The sequence below is a fragment of the Arachis hypogaea genome, chromosome 4 (genome assembly GCF_003086295.3).
Source record: "Arachis hypogaea cultivar Tifrunner chromosome 4, arahy.Tifrunner.gnm2.J5K5, whole genome shotgun sequence".
In the NCBI taxonomy this organism is placed as follows: domain Eukaryota; kingdom Viridiplantae; phylum Streptophyta; class Magnoliopsida; order Fabales; family Fabaceae; genus Arachis; species Arachis hypogaea.
Genome location: NC_092039.1, coordinates 85,520,266 through 85,537,154, shown reverse-complemented (window position 1 = coordinate 85,537,154; position 16,889 = coordinate 85,520,266). Strand labels below are relative to the sequence as shown.

Here is a 16,889-nt window from a genome sequence, read left to right as displayed (position 1 = left end):
CTGAACAAATTTTAGATAATAATATAGAAGTTAATATGGTTTAAACACATCTTCGAGTCATGCAATGCAATTTCTAAAACACCAGCTTCACTACTATTTGGTCGTGGAGAACTATACCACATCCTTACAACATAAACCTGAATGATCCAATCTGCTCTCTTTGTGGAGATTTCTTCAAGAAAGTGACACTTTTCATCCATGTTAAATTATATATTTTCACATGCTGATACATGTTATATATACTTATAAACAACAAAGAAGAGTATATATATATATAAACAACATCTAAATGTAGGCGGGTGTATTTGAAATTCAAATTGTAATTACATGAAATTTTATTTGAAATTCCTCCGCAATTTCCCTCCAAAGAAGAGTATATAGGACAAACAATAAGTTTACAGATTAAGTGTGATGGCCACCATTCCTCCAAAAAGGAGTATGTAGAAAAAATAATAGGCTTACAGATTAGGTGTGACGGCCATCCTTAAAAATTATTAATAGTATTAACATGCATACATGCATGCATGATATAAACAGTAATAAATGATCTAAAATTTTGACATTTGAATAGCCTGAATGATTAAACTACTCAAGATTTCCATTTTAATAGATATATAGATTTGCATCATTTGATAACTTATCAACCACCAAATGTTTATTGTCCCTGCTTAGTGTTCTTACCGTGATTAACAACATATAATTCAAATTAAAGGAAAAAAAAGACCTTTTTGTCTATGTGTAAAGAACTATTTATAGCAAGTAGCATTGCCATCATAGTCACAGTAAATTTGTGTCTACCACAAATCACACCTATATATAATTAGATAATTTATTTATGATATATAAGTAAAAAAAAATATTTATTATTTTTATTTCAAATTAGATACCAAATTATTCCTATCAATCTAACTCAGTTTTTATCATCAGATTGGGTATTTATGAATCTAAACTAAAAGAAAAATATTGAACCCAATCTAAACCAACTCAATTACATTTTAGTTGGCTCGGATATATTGTTCAATTACATCTTTACAGATGAGGAAATCAAGGTCACATGAACAGCTTGAAAATAAATTAGGCAACATTAAAAAAAGGAAAACAACAAAGAGACATATTTAATAAATTTTAAATAAAACATCGTCAATGCATATATGATAGAAAAAGCTGAAACAAAAAAGGATCGGGTAACACATTCGAATGGTTTCAGTGAAATATTATATTGTTCCCACAATTAGTAACTGCTACAATTCTCCAACATGAATAAGGAAGGCAAACTGCAAGACTGCTTAACACAATATCTAAAATTCATTAATTTCATCTAAGTAGTGTTAGAGTTATTAATAATGCTTCATTATTTGCCCTTCATAATTCCTTATAAATATTTCCTTTCCTTTTTGCAATATATAAACTGTACACAGAATTCTACATATACATACATATATCACGTTAGTCAAATGTTCTCATTACACTTTTCATCATCTTCAAGAAATGAATAGAAGTGATAAAAATAAATAAATAATAAACCCAAATGAAATAAATCCCAAGAAACTCCAAATTAAAGAAGCCAAAAAGTGAAATAAATGAATGAATAAATATATAGAAAGAGAAAATATAATTGTTTCCTTTTCCATCTTCATGATACGATTAACACTTTCTTAAAACCTAATAGTGTCATCCCCATAATACACTACCATTCTTTTTGGTACCAATATATACAACTCAACCCAACCAACACATCAACAATCGCCTCTTCAACCTTCTCCAAATCTGAGTAGTGTAAAGTTTGCAACAACAACACCGTTGGCTTCATGTCATACTTCTGCTTCTCTAGGTGCCTTTCTGTCTGCCACCTCACCGTGTCGTTTGCCAACGGCGACAACCAATCCATCACCTCCTCCACTGTGTCTCGCCATTGCGCCGCCACCTTTAGGTGGCTGTCCGTCCCTTTCTCACAATTCTCCCATTCCATCCGTTGCTTCCTTAACTTCACCTTCAACTTCATCTTCAGCCTTTCTGGCAACATCTCATAGAGTGCAACGCGTGCTTCCTCCCCGATTGCCACCGGGGCATGCATACAACGATCCATGAACAATATGATGTTCGCATACCGCTGCGAAAGCCCTGAGCCTCCGACTGTGGTCGGAGGTGCAAGCCTCAAGACTTTATTATTTTTTGCTAAAATAGTCTTATTATTCTTACCATTTCCTCCTCCTCCACCACCACCACCGTTCGTTGTAGCAGCACGCGACGGAACATGGCGATTAGGGAATTTGATGGCACTTATTTTCTTGAACGCGAGGCAAGGATTATTCTTCTGTTGCTTCCTCCTCCTCTTGAAACGTTCGTCCATATTATTGTATATGTTAACATTTGACATGTATAACTCACGATGAATAAGGAGGCAATAATAATTCTCCAGATTCCTTCTATTTCTACCGCCAGCTATGATCAAAGACCGAAACACGCAACAAATTCTTGCGTAAACGATGCAGATGATGCAAGACATGAGGCCAACAACCTTGTCATATGTTTGGTTCCAAAGGGAAACTTGCTTGTAATGTTGCACTTGCCTCCTATGGTACTCGATCCTGTCATCAAAGCATTCTACTTTCACCGTGAGGCCATGGTTGGACCTTAAGGATCTCCACCGTTGTATCTTTTTCTCGGACAATTCCATTTCCGACAAAGATTCCATAGCCGTGTAGAGGTTTCTTGTGGTGGAAACAAGCCTCTCCATTTTCTCAATCACCTTTTCAACATTCTTGGTTCCGTATTCTAATTTCCTTGCATCCAAGCCAGCGCCAGAGCTCTTCATGTTTGCGTAGACCACTTCGAAGCTCTTGTGCCCCGTGTCGGTGCAGTTCGTACAGAGACGGGACATGGTGGCTGCGGCATGGTCTAGATCCTCAAGGCGCTCAGCGCAGGCGAGGTTGAGGAGGAAACATTCTTGTTGTGAGTTCAGGTAGGTTACCCCTTTGGACCTGATGACGTGGCGACGGAGTTTAAGGATTTCCACGTCGGAAAGGGATTTGTAGAGGGAGACGAGGCGACACATGGTCTTGGCTGTGTCGAAGGCGAGTACGCCGAGGGTGTCGGATGGCGGTGGCTCCTCTTCACGGAAGAAGAGGAAGCAGAGGTTCGCCCCTTGACACGTAGACATGGTGGCAGTTTGGATGACGACCATGTGTGCTTTGCGTCGAAGCTCCTTCTACATATATCCTTTCCGCATTTGTTTAGAAAGAAACCAACAAATTTTAATCAATATTTTTCAATATTGTTCACTCATGGCTTTCTTGTTTTTCTTTCTTTAATTTTAGGGTTTGGGATGGCTTGGGTTTCAAAAAAAAAAAAAAGAAACTAAAAATCAAAGGGTTAATGCATGTTGTTGGGGGCATGCATGTAATTAAATTAAGGATGGCGGAGAATGTAGCAATAAAGAGGATAAACCGCGGGGAATGTTGTGAATACTTTTGAAGAGAACACGTCACACGTGTATACAGTGCGGTATTATTCATATTAAGTTAGAAACACCTATTATGGTCATATAATTGTTACTGGCAACGAGGAATGATGCAATTTTTTCATGTGGCCAAACATAAGTTTAAATTTTGGTGAGGTGCCATGTGTTGTTGAACTATTATTGCATTATCCAAGGTTTAAATCTAGTTACTTGTAGCTATAAAAATAACCTAATGCTAATTATATGTCATAGCCCATAGGACACCGTTGCTTTCTAGTTTCTACAAAATGAATAAGTTTAATGTGTTTATTAAAAGTTTATCCGATCCGTCGTTTTCAATCTAACTGCATTTTTTATTTAACTTTGATGAGCCCGGTTCAGAGAACAGAGCTTTATCTATCCTTTGTATAGTATAAATATGTTTTTTAGTTACAAGTAACCTTTTACTAAATGCAATATTATTTAAACACTTTTCGATACAAACAGTTGCTCAAAGTGGACGAGTGTGTTTGATTTGATATGCAATAAAAAATATCTTTAACATTAAAAAAAAAATGAAAAATTTTAGGCGCCAGTATTTTTATTAAAATTTGGCCAACACTTAACTAGCAAAAGAAAAGTGAGTAATCCCACACTATTGGATAAAATTTCACACCATTAAAAATATCAATAATAGTTAATTAATAGCTACAAATCACAAAATTTGCTGTCCCTCTAATACTGCTAAAAAAATTATTGTATTGCAATTAGACCAACTATGTTATTTAGAATAGAATGTCGGCTTTAAAAACTAAATATGAACATAAATTAATTATGGTTGCGATGAAAATATTGAAATATTGAGCGGTCACACATGTATTAACAAAATAAGAAATGAAGATATAAAAGAGAAAGTTGGAGTAATGTTTATTATAAAAAAGAAGATAGAATCTCGTTTTAGATAATTTGAATATGTGAAAAAAGATCGATAGATTACCGAAACTATTAGAATAGTAAAAAAAAATAGTTTTCTATAGTATTTTTGTTGGTTATTCTATAACCAAAACTCTCGTATAAAACTATTGGATAAGAAAAATTTATTTGCCAAAATTGTCAACTTAAAGAACTATGAGTTGGTTTGATAATTTTTTTAAAAAAGTTATTAGTAATTTTTGTATATTATACGCAAAGATTTTAAAATATGTCTTAGTTTTTTATGCATAACTAGAGTAATCATCATTCGTTTATATGCTATTTAATAGGTAAAATATTGACAGAAAATAAAAAGAATAATATAAAATTATGTTATTTAATTTAATATTTATAATTATATATATAATCTAAAATTATATACTTATTATATTTAATATTTTATATTTATTTTAAAAATAAGTAATGAATATAAAATAAGATAATTTTAAACTAATTTGAATTGTTTTTTTATTGTTTTCTAAGTATTTTTGCAAAATTTTATTGTGTACAATACTTCGCATTGACACTGAAATACCACCGGAGAGTTAATGAAATATGTAATGGTGACATCGTATAAATACGATACCAAGAAGGAGGTGATAACAGGGATGAAAGAATTCTTTATAATCTATTATCTTTATATTAATAAAAATAGAATAGCAAAATAGTAATACAAATTCATATTGTCTAATACATTGACACGTCCTTATTAATGAGGTGACAAAGCTTACTCACCAATTTGGTTACTAGTATGAAGCATTAGGTTACTCCCCAACTTTCTCTTTCTCGGTCACCAATTTGGTTTCAGGAATTTCAAGGTTAGACATGCAATAAACATAAATCTCTATTTTTTAATTGGGTGATAACTAATTCGCAGGATCACCAACTTGGATTAAGCATGCATAAAATATGTTAAACTTTCTCGCACTGTTAATACATTTTAATGGCAACATTTTATGACAATATCTTGGTCTGCCTTGTGTGAAGCTGGTGCTATATGTATACATGTTTGTGTGATAAGGTAGTGTAGAAGGTATATACACCATAGAGGTAGTTTTAGATGGCAACGCTTAATGTTTCAAATAATGCAACCCATGGAATTAATCGTGTGGTAGACATCAATTCGTCTAAACTAGAATGGTTCGTGATGGTGGGCGTTGTTCGAATGTATGAGGTTCGGAGTAAGTGGAATCTAGATGAAGTTTTTAGCATCGAGATGATCCTTCAAGATGAATGGCTAAGTGTATCGTGTATTAATATCATTATTATTTTAGTGTGATGAAGCCTGTGGGTTTATTAATGTTTTTAGTAATTTTTTTTTACTTTGTTTTTGTGTGGTTGGCTTTTTTTCATAGGGTGATCGAATCCATTGTATTGTACTGAGGAACAATATTGTGATATTTAGGATTGTTATATGTGAGCATGAAATCTATTCCATGAAGAATTTTATTGTGTAAGGCTATGGAAAGTCAGTGAGGGCTACACCTCTAAAAGAGTATTACCGTCGGTTAAAAATTTCGTACAAATAATTCCGTTGATAGTATAGTTTTCAACCAACAAATAATACTCAATCAAAGTTTTAATAGTGATTGTCACAAGTACAAACCCCAATAAGAATTAACCGAAGTATTCAAATCTCGGGTTGTCTCACAAGAAATTGCAATAAAGTGCTTAATTGTTGGCTATGAAGGAAACAAGGGGGTTTGATTTGTAATTGGCAAGAAAGGTAAATAACAAGAAATTAAACAACAATTACTAGTAAAAGAAAGGAAAAGAACTCTTGGCTAAGACATGGAAATTGAGATCACCATCCTTGTCTCCAAACCATGTATTGACAATTATAAGGGACCAACCTATTAAGTCTATTTCTATGCTTGAAGTATGTACAATGTCTACTTCAACGCTTGAAGTACGTCAAATAGGCTTGATCAACATCAATCCATAAGTCCTAACCTAGCTACTAATTGACTTAGTAGTAAGCTAGCATCAATGGTTGTCAAATTGACCACAAAGGGTTCTCAAATCACCAATTCAATGAGACCCAATGACTCAAGGTCACTCAATTCCCTTAGCCTATGCCAGGAATAAAGAAAACTACTCAAAAACTAGTGAAAATATTTTATCAAACACCTAAAGTGCAAAAAAAGTAAACATCACAAAATACAAGAATTAATGGAACCCATAACTAACACAAACAAGAAATCAACAATAGCAACTATGATAAACATAAAAAGACACGGAAACATAAAATTGCATTAAAAGAAAATTAAAATCCAACAAGGGTTCATAAATATGAAAGAGAGCAAAATAAAGAAATTAACAAGATAAGCTAAGAAGATTAAGACAATAGAACAATAAAATATAAAGAGAATTGAAGTAAAAACAAGAAAAAAAGTGGATCTAAGGAAATTTAATCTAAACTACCCTAAACTCTAGAGAGCAGGGAGAGCTTCTCTCTCTAGAATTCTAACCTACAACATGATGAAAACTATACTATGACTACCTCCCCCCCTCACATTCCCTTGTAATCATTGGGTTCAAAAGCATCAGAAATGAGTTGGATTTGGGCATCCTTGGGCTCAAAAATGGCCCCCAGTGTTTTGCCTTTAATGAAGTCACGTGCAACTTGACACGCGTACGCATGGGTCACGCGTATGTATCACTGGCAAAATTCCACTTTACTTGTGCGCGTGGGTGACGCGTGCACTGGTGCACGAAATTGCAATCACACTTTTGCAACCCCGCACAACTAACCAGCAAGTGCACTGGGTCGTCCAAGTAATACCTTACGTGAGTAAGGGTCGATCCCACGGAGATTGTCGGCTTGAAGCAAGCTATGGTTATCTTGTAAATCTTAGTCAGGATATCAGAAATTATCAGGATTGATTGTGAGAAGTAAAAGAACATGAAATAAGTACTTGTTTTGCAGTGATAGAGAATAGGTTAAGGTTTTGGAGATGCTACATCTTCTGAATCTCTGCTTTCCTACTGTCTTCTTCTTCAAACACGCAAGGCTCCTTCCATGGCAAGCTGTATGCAAGGGTTTCACCGTTGTCAATGGCTACCTCCCATCCTCTCAGTGGAAATGTTCAACGCACCCTGTCACGGCACGGCTATCCATCTGTCGGTTCTCAATCAGGCCGGAATAGAATCCAGTGATTCTTTTGCGTCTGTCACTAACGCCCCGCCTTCAGGAGTTTGAAGCTCGTCACAGTCATTCAATCATTGAATCATACTCAGAATACCACAGACAAGGTTTAGACCTTCCGGATTCTCTTGAATGCCGCCATCAGTTCTAGCTTATACCACGAAGATTCTGATTAAAGAATCCAAGAGATATCTACTTAATCTAAGGTAGAACGGAGGTGGTTGTCAAGCACACATTCAGAGATGAGAATATGATGAGTGTCACGGATCATCACATTCATCCGGGTTAAGAACAAGTGATATCTTAGAATGGAAGCAAGCATGATTGAATGAAAAACAGTAGTAATTGCATTAATCCATCAAGGCACAGCAGAGCTCCTCACCCCCAACCATGGGGTTTAGAGACTCATGCTGTTGAAGGTACACAAAGAAACGTGTAAAGTGTCATGAGGTACAGATACAATGTCAAAAGATCTTATTAATAGTGAACTAGTAGCCTAGGGTATACAGAAATGAGTAAATGACGTAAAAATCCACTTCTGGGTCCACTTAGTGTGTGCTTGGGCTGAGCAATGAAGTATTTTCGTGTAGAGACCTTTTCTGGAGTTAAACGCCAGCTTTTATGCCAGTTTGGGCGTTTAACTCCAAGTTTTATGCCAGTTCCAGCGTTAAACGCTGGAAATTCTGAGGCTGAATTGCCACGCCAGTTTGGGCCATCAAATCTTGGGCAAAGTATGGACTATTATACATTGCTGGAAAGCCCAGGATGTCTACTTTCTAACGCCGTTAAGAGCGCGCCAATTGGGCTTCTGTAGCTCCAGAAAATCCACTTCGAGTGCAGGGAGGTCAGAATCCAATAGCATCTGCAGTCCTTTTCAGTCTCTGAATCAAATTTTTGCTCAGGACCCTCAATTTCAGCCATAAAATACCTGAAATCACAGAAAAACACACAAACTCATAGTAAAGTCCAGAAAAGTGAATTTTAGCTAAAAACTAATAAAAATATACTAAAAACTAACTAAATCATACCAAAAACATACTAAAAACAATGCCAAAAAGCGTATAAATTATCCGCTCATCACAACACCAAACTTAAATTGTTGCTTGTCCCCAAGCAACTGAAAATCAAAATAAGATAAAAAGAAGAGAATATACTATAGACTCCAAAATATCAAGGAAACTTAGCTCCAATTAGATGAGCGGGACTAGTAGCTTTTTGCTTCCGAACAGTTTTGGCATCTCACTCTATCCTTTGAAGTTCAGAATGATTGGCATCTATAAGAACTCAGAACTCAGATAGTGTTATTGATTCTCCTAGTTAAGTATAATGATTCTTGAACATAGCCAGTGTATGAGTCTTGGCTATGGCCCAAAGCACTCTGTCTTCCAGTATTACCACCGGATACATACATGCCACAGACACATAATTGGGTGAACCTTTTCAGATTGTGACCCAGCTTTGCTAGAGTCCCCAATTAGAGGTGTCCAGGGTTCTTAAGCACACTCTTATTGCCTTGGATCACAACTTTATTTCTTTCTTTTTCTTTCTTTTTCTCTCTTTTTTTTTCGAAATTTTTTTTTTGTGTCCACTGCTTTTTCTTGCTTCAAGAATCAATTAGATGATTTTTCAGATCCTCAATAACAGTTCTCTTTTTCCTCATTCTTTCAAGAGCTAACAATTTTTAACATTCTCAAAACAACAAATTCAAGAGACATATGCACTGTTCAAGCATTCATTCAGAAAACAAAAAGTATTGTCACCACATCAAACTAATTCAACTAGTTTCAAGGATAAATTTCGAAATCCTGTACTTCTTGTTCTTTTGTGATTAAAGCATTTTTCATTTAAGAGAGGTGATGGATTCATAGGACATTCATAGCTTTAGGACATGAATTTTAAATTTTATTAATTATGAAATAAGAACAAGACTCAAAAATAAATATAAGATTAGACTAGAAAATAAAAATAGAAAACAAAAATTTTTAAATAGGCTCCTAATGATAGAGGTTTTCACAGAGTTAGGACTCAACAACCTTGATTTTGAGAAGTGGATGCTCCCTCAACTTGAGATGAGAGCTTTTGGCGTTTCAACTCTTGGAGTTCACGCCCCTGCTTCTCTTGCTCCTTCAGCAATTTGCAGAGCATGCAGTTCTGATTCTGCTGTTCTTCCTTCAGTTGCTCCATAGTTTCTTGTAACTTGATGATAGATGCTTCTAGGCTGGTCCAGTAGTCAATTTTAGGAAATTCAGGGAGGAACTCTTGCGCCCTCCTTTTGATAGAGTTGTCTTGCATTTGTCCTTCCATTGACTTCTTGGAGATTGGATGTTCAATGGGTATGAATTCATCTACTCCCATCTTTACCCCAGCCTCTTTACAGAGCAAGGAGATCAAGCTTGGGTAAGCCAATTTGGCTTCAGTGGAATTTTTATTTGCAATTGTGTAGATCTCACAAGCAATCACATGATGAACCTCCACTTCTTTTCCAAGCATAATGCAATGAATCATCACTGCTCTCTTGATAGTGACCTCAGAATGGTTGCTAATGGGCAATATGGAACGCCCAATAAAGTCTAGCCAACCTCTTGCAATTGGTTTGAGGTCTCCCCTCTTGAGTTGGTTTGGGACACCCTTAGAATTGGTTATCCACTTAGTTTCAGGGAGGCATATGTCCTCTAGAACTTGATCCAACCCTTTATCTGCTCTCACCATTCTCCTATTAAAGGATTCAGGATCATCTTGCAGTTGAGGCAATTTGAAGATTTCTCTTATTTTGTCCAGATGGAAGTACATAACTTTCCCTCTGACCATGGTTCTGTAGGTATGGTAAGCAGTTCCAGTCATTCTCTGCTTATCTGTTAGCCACAGATTTGAGTAGAATTCCTGAACCATATTCCTTCCAACCTTTATCTCAGGATTGGTTAGAACTTCCCATCCTCTGTTTCGAATTTGCTCTTGGATCCCCGGATATTCATCTTCTTTCAGATCAAATTTAACTTCCGGGATCACTGACCTCAGACCCATTATTTTGTGATAATGGTCTTCATGTTCTTTGGTTAAGACTTCTCTTGATTCCAAAGATTCTTTGGATTGTTTTCTTTCTTTCCTCTTAAATTGGTTTGTTTTCCCTTAGGAGCCATGATCTTGGTGAATCTTGGCTTAGTGATCACGGAAAAGCACACCAAACTTAGAGGTTTGCTTGTCCTCAAGCAAAAGAAAGGAAAGAAGGGAGAGAAGAGAAGAGCAAATTCGAATGGTGTGGGGGAATTAGGGGGCCAAACGTGTATTGATAAAGTGGGAAGGAGAGATTTTGAAAAAAAAGAAAAATTTGAAAGAAGATTTGAGAAGATATGGAAAGAATTTGAGAGAAGGGTGAGTTTTTGAACAAGATTTGGGATTGATTTGAGAGATTTGAAGAATGATTTTAGATTTTTGAAAATTTGAAAGTGAATGATGAAAGGTTGAGATGCATTTATGTAGAAAAGTATGGGTAAGAAAAGGAAAGTTTGAAAATATTTGATTTGAAAACAAAATCTTGGTCCCCCCACCTTTCTGGCGTTAAACGCCCAGAATGGCACCCATTCTGGCGTTTAACGCCCATTTGTTGCCCCTTTTGGGCATTTAACGCCCAGCCAGGTGCCCTGGCTGGCGTTAAACGCCAGAATTCCTTTATCACTGGGCATTTTTCTAAAACGCCCAGGATGCTGCACACCTGGCGTTAAACGCCCAGAATGGTGCCCATTCTGGCGTTTAACGCCCAAAATGGCACCTTTACTGGGGTTAAACGCCCAGAATGGTGCCCATTCTGGCGTTTAACGCCCAAAATGCCCCTTACTGGCATTTTTTCGCCAGTAAGCTCTTTTTCTCTGCTTTTTGAGCTGAATCCTTCTGTAACTCTGTGAATTCCTTCATTTTTGATACTTGCCTTTGTAAAAACAAAACATATAACCTGCTAATGACTGGGTTGCCTCCCAGCAAGCGCTTCTTTACTGTCTTTAGCTGGACTTTTACTGAGAATCACTCAAGTCTCAGTTTTGAGCATTCCTGCTCAAAATTGCCTTCAAGATAATGCTTGATTCGCTGTCTATTAACAATGAACTTTTTGTCAGAATCAGTATCCTAAAGCTCAACATATCCATATGGTGACACTCCTGTAATCACATACGGACCCCTCCACCGGGATTTAAGTTTTCCTGGAAATAATCGGAGCCTCGAGTTGAAGAGCAGAACTTTTTGTCCTGGCTCAAAGACTCTGGTTGACAACTTCTTGTCATGCCACTTCTTTGCCTTTTCCTTATAAATTTTTGCATTTTCAAAGGCATTGAGTCTGAACTCCTCTAGTTCATTTAGCTGGAGCAATCTTTTTTCACCAGCTAACTGAGCATCCATGTTTAGGAATCTGGTTGCCCAATAGGCTTTATGTTCCAGTTCCACAGGCAGATGACAGGCCTTCCCATACACCAGTTGGTATGGAGAGGTTCCTATAGAAGTCTTGAATGCTGTTCTGTATGCCCACAGAGCGTCATCAAAGCTCTTTGCCCAATCCTTTCTTCGGGCTATCACAGTCCGTTCCAGGATTCTTTTTAGCTCTCTGTTAGAGACTTCAGCTTGCCCATTTGTCTGTGGATGATATGGAGTTGCCACTTTGTGGCTAATTCCATATCTAACCATAGCAGAGTATAGCTGTCTATTACAGAAAAGAGTGCCCCCGTCACTGATTAGTACTCTGGGAACACCAAACCTACTGAAGATGTGTTTCTAGAGGAATTTCAGCACGGTCTTGGTATCATTAGTGGGTGTAGCAATTGCTTCTACCCACTTAGATACATAGTCCACTTCCACCAGAATGTAAGTGTTTGAGTATGATGGTGGGAATGGACCCATGAAGTCAATTCCCCATACATCAAACAATTCTATCTCTAATATCCCTTGTTGAGGCATGGCATATCCGTGAGGCAAGTTACCAGCTCTTTGGCAACTGTCACAGTTACGCACAAACTCTTGGGAATCTTTATAGAGAGTAGGCCAGTAGAAGCCACATTGGAGGACTTTAGTGGCTGTTCGCTCACTTCCAAAATGTCCTCCATATTGTGATCCATGGTAGTGCCATAGGATCCTTTGTGCTTCTTCTCTGGGTACACATCTGCGGATCATTCCGTCTGCACATCTCTTAAAGAGATATGGTTCATCCCAGAGGTAGTACTTAGCATCTGAAATTAATTTCTTTCTTTGCATTCTGCTGTACTCCTGGGGTATGAACCTTACAGCTTTATAGTTTGCAATATCTGCAAACCATGGAGCTTCCTGAATGGCAAAGAGTTGCTCATCTGGGAAGGTCTCAGAGATCTCAGTAGAAGGGAGGGACGCCCCAGCTACTGGTTCTATTCGGGACAGATGATCAGCTACTTGGTTCTCTGTCCCTTTTCTGTCTCTTATTTCTATATCAAACTCTTGCAGAAGCAACACCCATCTTATAAGTCTGGGTTTTGAATTCTGCTTTGTGAGTAAGTATTTAAGAGCAGCATGGTCAGTGTACACAACCACTTTGGATCCCACTAGATAGGATCTAAACTTGTCAATGGCATAGACCACTGCAAGTAACTCTTTTTCTGTGGTTGTGTAATTCTTCTGTGCGTCATTTAGAACACGGCTGGCATAATAAATGACGTGCAGAAGCTTGTTATGCCTCTGTCCCAACACTGCACCAATGGCATGGTCACTGGCATCACACATTAGTTCAAATGGCAATGTCCAATCTGGTGCAGAGATGACTGGTGCTGTGACCAGCTTAGCTTTCAGGGTCTCAAATGCCTGCAGACACTGTGTGTCAAACACAAATGGTGTGTCAGCAGCTAGCAGGTTACTCAAAGGTTTTGCAATTTTCGAAAAATCCTTTATGAATCTTCTGTAGAATCCTGCATGCCCCAGAAAGCTTCTGATTGCCTTAACATTGGCAGGTGGTGGTAATTTTTCTATTACCTCTACCTTTGCCTTATCCACCTCTATTTCCTTGCTTGAAATTTTGTGCCCAAGGACAATTCCTTCAGTCACCATAAAGTGACATTTTTCCCAGTTTAAAACCAGGTTAGTCTCTTGGCACCTTTTCAAGACAAGTGCTAGGTGATTAAGACAGGAGCTGAATGAGTCTCCATATACTGAGAAATCATCCATGAAGACTTCCAGAAATTTCTCTACCATATCTGAGAAGATAGAGAGCATGCACCTTTGAAAGGTTGCAGGTGCATTGCACAGACCAAAAGGCATCCTTCTGTAGGCAAACACGCCAGAAGGGCAAGTAAATGCTGTTTTCTCTTGGTCTTGAGGGTCTACTGCAATTTGGTTGTAGCCTGAATAGCCATCCAAAAAGCAGTAATAATCATGACCAGCTAGTCTTTCTAGCATTTGGTCTATGAATGGTAAAGGAAAATGATCCTTTCTAGTGGCTGTATTGAGCCTTCTGTAGTCAATACACATACGCCATCCTATGACTGTTCTTGTAGGAACCAGTTCATTTTTTTCATTGTGAACCACTGTCATGCCTCCCTTTTTGGGGACAACTTGGACAGGGCTCACCCAGGGACTATCAGAAATAGGATAAATAATCCCAGCCTCTAGTAATTTAGTGACCTCTTTCTGCACCACCTCCTTCATGGCTGGATTTAGCCTCCTTTGTGGTTGAACCACTGGTTTGGCATTATCCTCCAACAGGATCTTGTGCATGCATCTAGCTGGGCTAATGCCCTTAAGATCACTTATGGACCACCCAAGAGCTGTCTTGTGTGTCCTTAGCACTTGAATCAGTGCTTCCTCTTCCTGTGGATTTAAAGCAGAGCTTATAATCACTGGAAAAGTGTCACCCTCTCCTAGAAATGCATATTTCAGGGATGGTGGTAGTGGTTTGAGTTCAGGTTTGGGAGGTTTATCCTCCTCCTGAGGAATTTTCGAAAATTCCTTTGTTTCCACTGATTCTTCTTGATCAGGTTGAGCATCCTTGAAGATGTCCTCAAGCTCTGATTCTAGGCTTTCAGTCATATTGATCTCTTCTACCAGAGAGTCAATAATGTCAGCGCCCATGCAGTCATTTGGTGTGTCTAGATGCTGCATAGCTTTTACAGCATTTAACTTGAACTCATCCTCATTGACTCTCAGGGTTACTTCCCCTCTCTGTACATCAATGAGAGTTTATCCAGTTGCTAGGAAAGGTCTTCCTAGAATGAGAGTTGCACTCTTGTGCTCCTCCATTTCCAGCACCACAAAGTCAGTTGGAAAGGCGAATGGCCCAACCTTGACAATCATATCCTCTATTATGCCTGATGGATATTTAATGGAGCCATCAGCAAGTTGGAGGCATATCTGGGTTGGTTTGACTTCTCCAGTCAACCCAAGCTTTCTGATAGTGGATGCAGGTATTAGATTGATGCTTGCTCCAAGATCACATAGGGCTGTCTTGGCGCAAGCACCTTCTAATGTGCATGGTATCATAAAGCTTCCTGGATCTTGAAGCTTTTCTGGTAAGCTTTTTAGAATGACTGCACTGCATTCTTCAGTGAGAAACACTTTCAGTTTCTCTCCAATCCTTCTTATGACTTAAGATTTCTTTCATGAACTTAGCATAAGAAGGTATTTGCTCAAGTGCCTCTGCAAACGGAATCTTTATTTCAAGAGTCCTTAGATAGTCTGCAAAGCGGGCAAATTGCTTATCCTGTTCCGCTTGGCGGAGTTTTTGAGGATAAGGCATCTTGGCTTTATATTCTTCAACCTTAGATGCTGCAGGTTTATTCCTTACAGAAGTGGTTGAAGAAGTCTTGTTAGAGGGATTACTGTCAGCACTCTCAGGTGTCTGATCCTCCCTTGGCGTCTGAACGCCAGGATTGGGTGGAAAATGGGCGTTTAACGCCAACTTTTCCCCCTTTTCTGGCGTTTGAACGCCAGAACTGGGCAGGGAATGGGCGTTTAACGCCAGCTTCCCCCCCTTTTCTGGCGTTTGAACGCCAAAAGTGTTCCTCTCTGGGCTCTTACTGTCCTCAGAGGAATTTTGAACAGTGGTTTGGTTATCCTCTGTCAATTGTTCCTTATTTGGCTTTTTGCTCTTTTGAGCAGTGTTATTTAGTGTCTTCCCACTCCTCAGTTGAACTGCTTGGCATTCCTCTGTTATTTGTTTAGATATTTGCTGTTTAGCTTGATTCAACTGCAGTTCCATGTTCTTGTTAGCAACTTTAGTTTCATGGAGCATCTCTTTAAATTCTGCTAACTGTTCTGTCATCAGGAGCAATTGTTGATTAAGCTCAATCATTTGTTCTTGAGGATTAGGATCAGTGGCTAGTGCCATGACTTCCTCTTTTGGAGAGAACTCATTGCTAGAGTACAAATATTGGTTTCTAGCAACAGTGTCTATAAGCTCTTGAGCTTCTTCAATTGTCTTCCTCATGTGTATAGATCCACCAGCTGAGTGGTCTAAAGACATCTGAGCTTTTTCTGTAAGCCCATAGTAGAAGATGTCTAACTGTACCCACTCTAAAAACATTTCAGAGGGGCACTTTCTTAGCATACCTCTATACCTCTCCCAGGCATTATAAAGGGATTCATTATCCTCTTGTTTAAAGCCTTGGATGTCCAGCCTTAGCTGTGTCATCCTCTTTGGAGGGTAAAAGTGATTCAGGAATTTGTCTGATAACTGTTTCCATGTCTTTATGCTTGCTGTAGGTTGGTTATTTAACCACCTTTTAGCTTGATCTTTTACAGCAAATGGAAACAGTAATAGTCTGTAGACATCCTGATCTACCTCTTTATCATGTACTATGTCAGCAATTTGTAAGAATTGTGCTAGAAACTCAGTAGGCTCTTCCTGTGGAAGACCGGAATACTGGCAATTTTGCTGCACTATGATAATGAGTTGAGGATTTAGCTCAAAGCTGCTTGCTTTGATGGGAGGTGTACAGATGCTACTCCCATATGCAGCTGTAATGGGGTTAGCATATGACCCCAGAGTCCTTCTGGACTGATTAATTCTACTTAGGTCCATAATGGATAAAGGGAAATGATATGGATTGCAAATAGATAAAATATTTTGTTTGTTTTTTTTTAAAAAAATAAAATAAAATAAAAAGAAATTAAGATAAAAATTCGAAAATCAAAAAGAAAATAAGATCAAAGCAAATTGAGAACTGAATCAATTAGTTAATTAAAAGGATTTTGAAAATAGCAATTAAAAAGATATGATTGAAAAATTTTTATGAAAAAGATTTGATTTTTGAAATGAGGAAAGAGAAAAACAACAAAATGACACCACACTTAAAATTTTTAGAAAATCAAACACAAATTTTTTGAAAATTT

At 37.8% G+C, this 16,889-nt stretch overlaps 1 protein-coding gene across 1 annotated transcript; it reads right to left on the bottom strand.

Moving 5' to 3' along the window:
- Nucleotides 1-1,687: 1,687 nt before the first annotated feature.
- LOC112794992 (protein PSK SIMULATOR 1-like) lies at nucleotides 1,688-3,160 on the bottom strand. Its single transcript, XM_025836951.1, has one exon. It carries the CDS (start codon nucleotides 3,158-3,160, stop codon nucleotides 1,688-1,690), a length of 1,473 nt encoding a protein of 490 aa, XP_025692736.1.
- Between the last annotated feature and the right edge of the window lie 13,729 nt (nucleotides 3,161-16,889).

Coding starts and splice junctions, on each gene's coding strand:
- LOC112794992 (XM_025836951.1), bottom strand. CDS start 3,160: ATGTCTACGTGTCAAGGGGCGAACCTCTGCTTCCTCTTCTTCCGTGAA.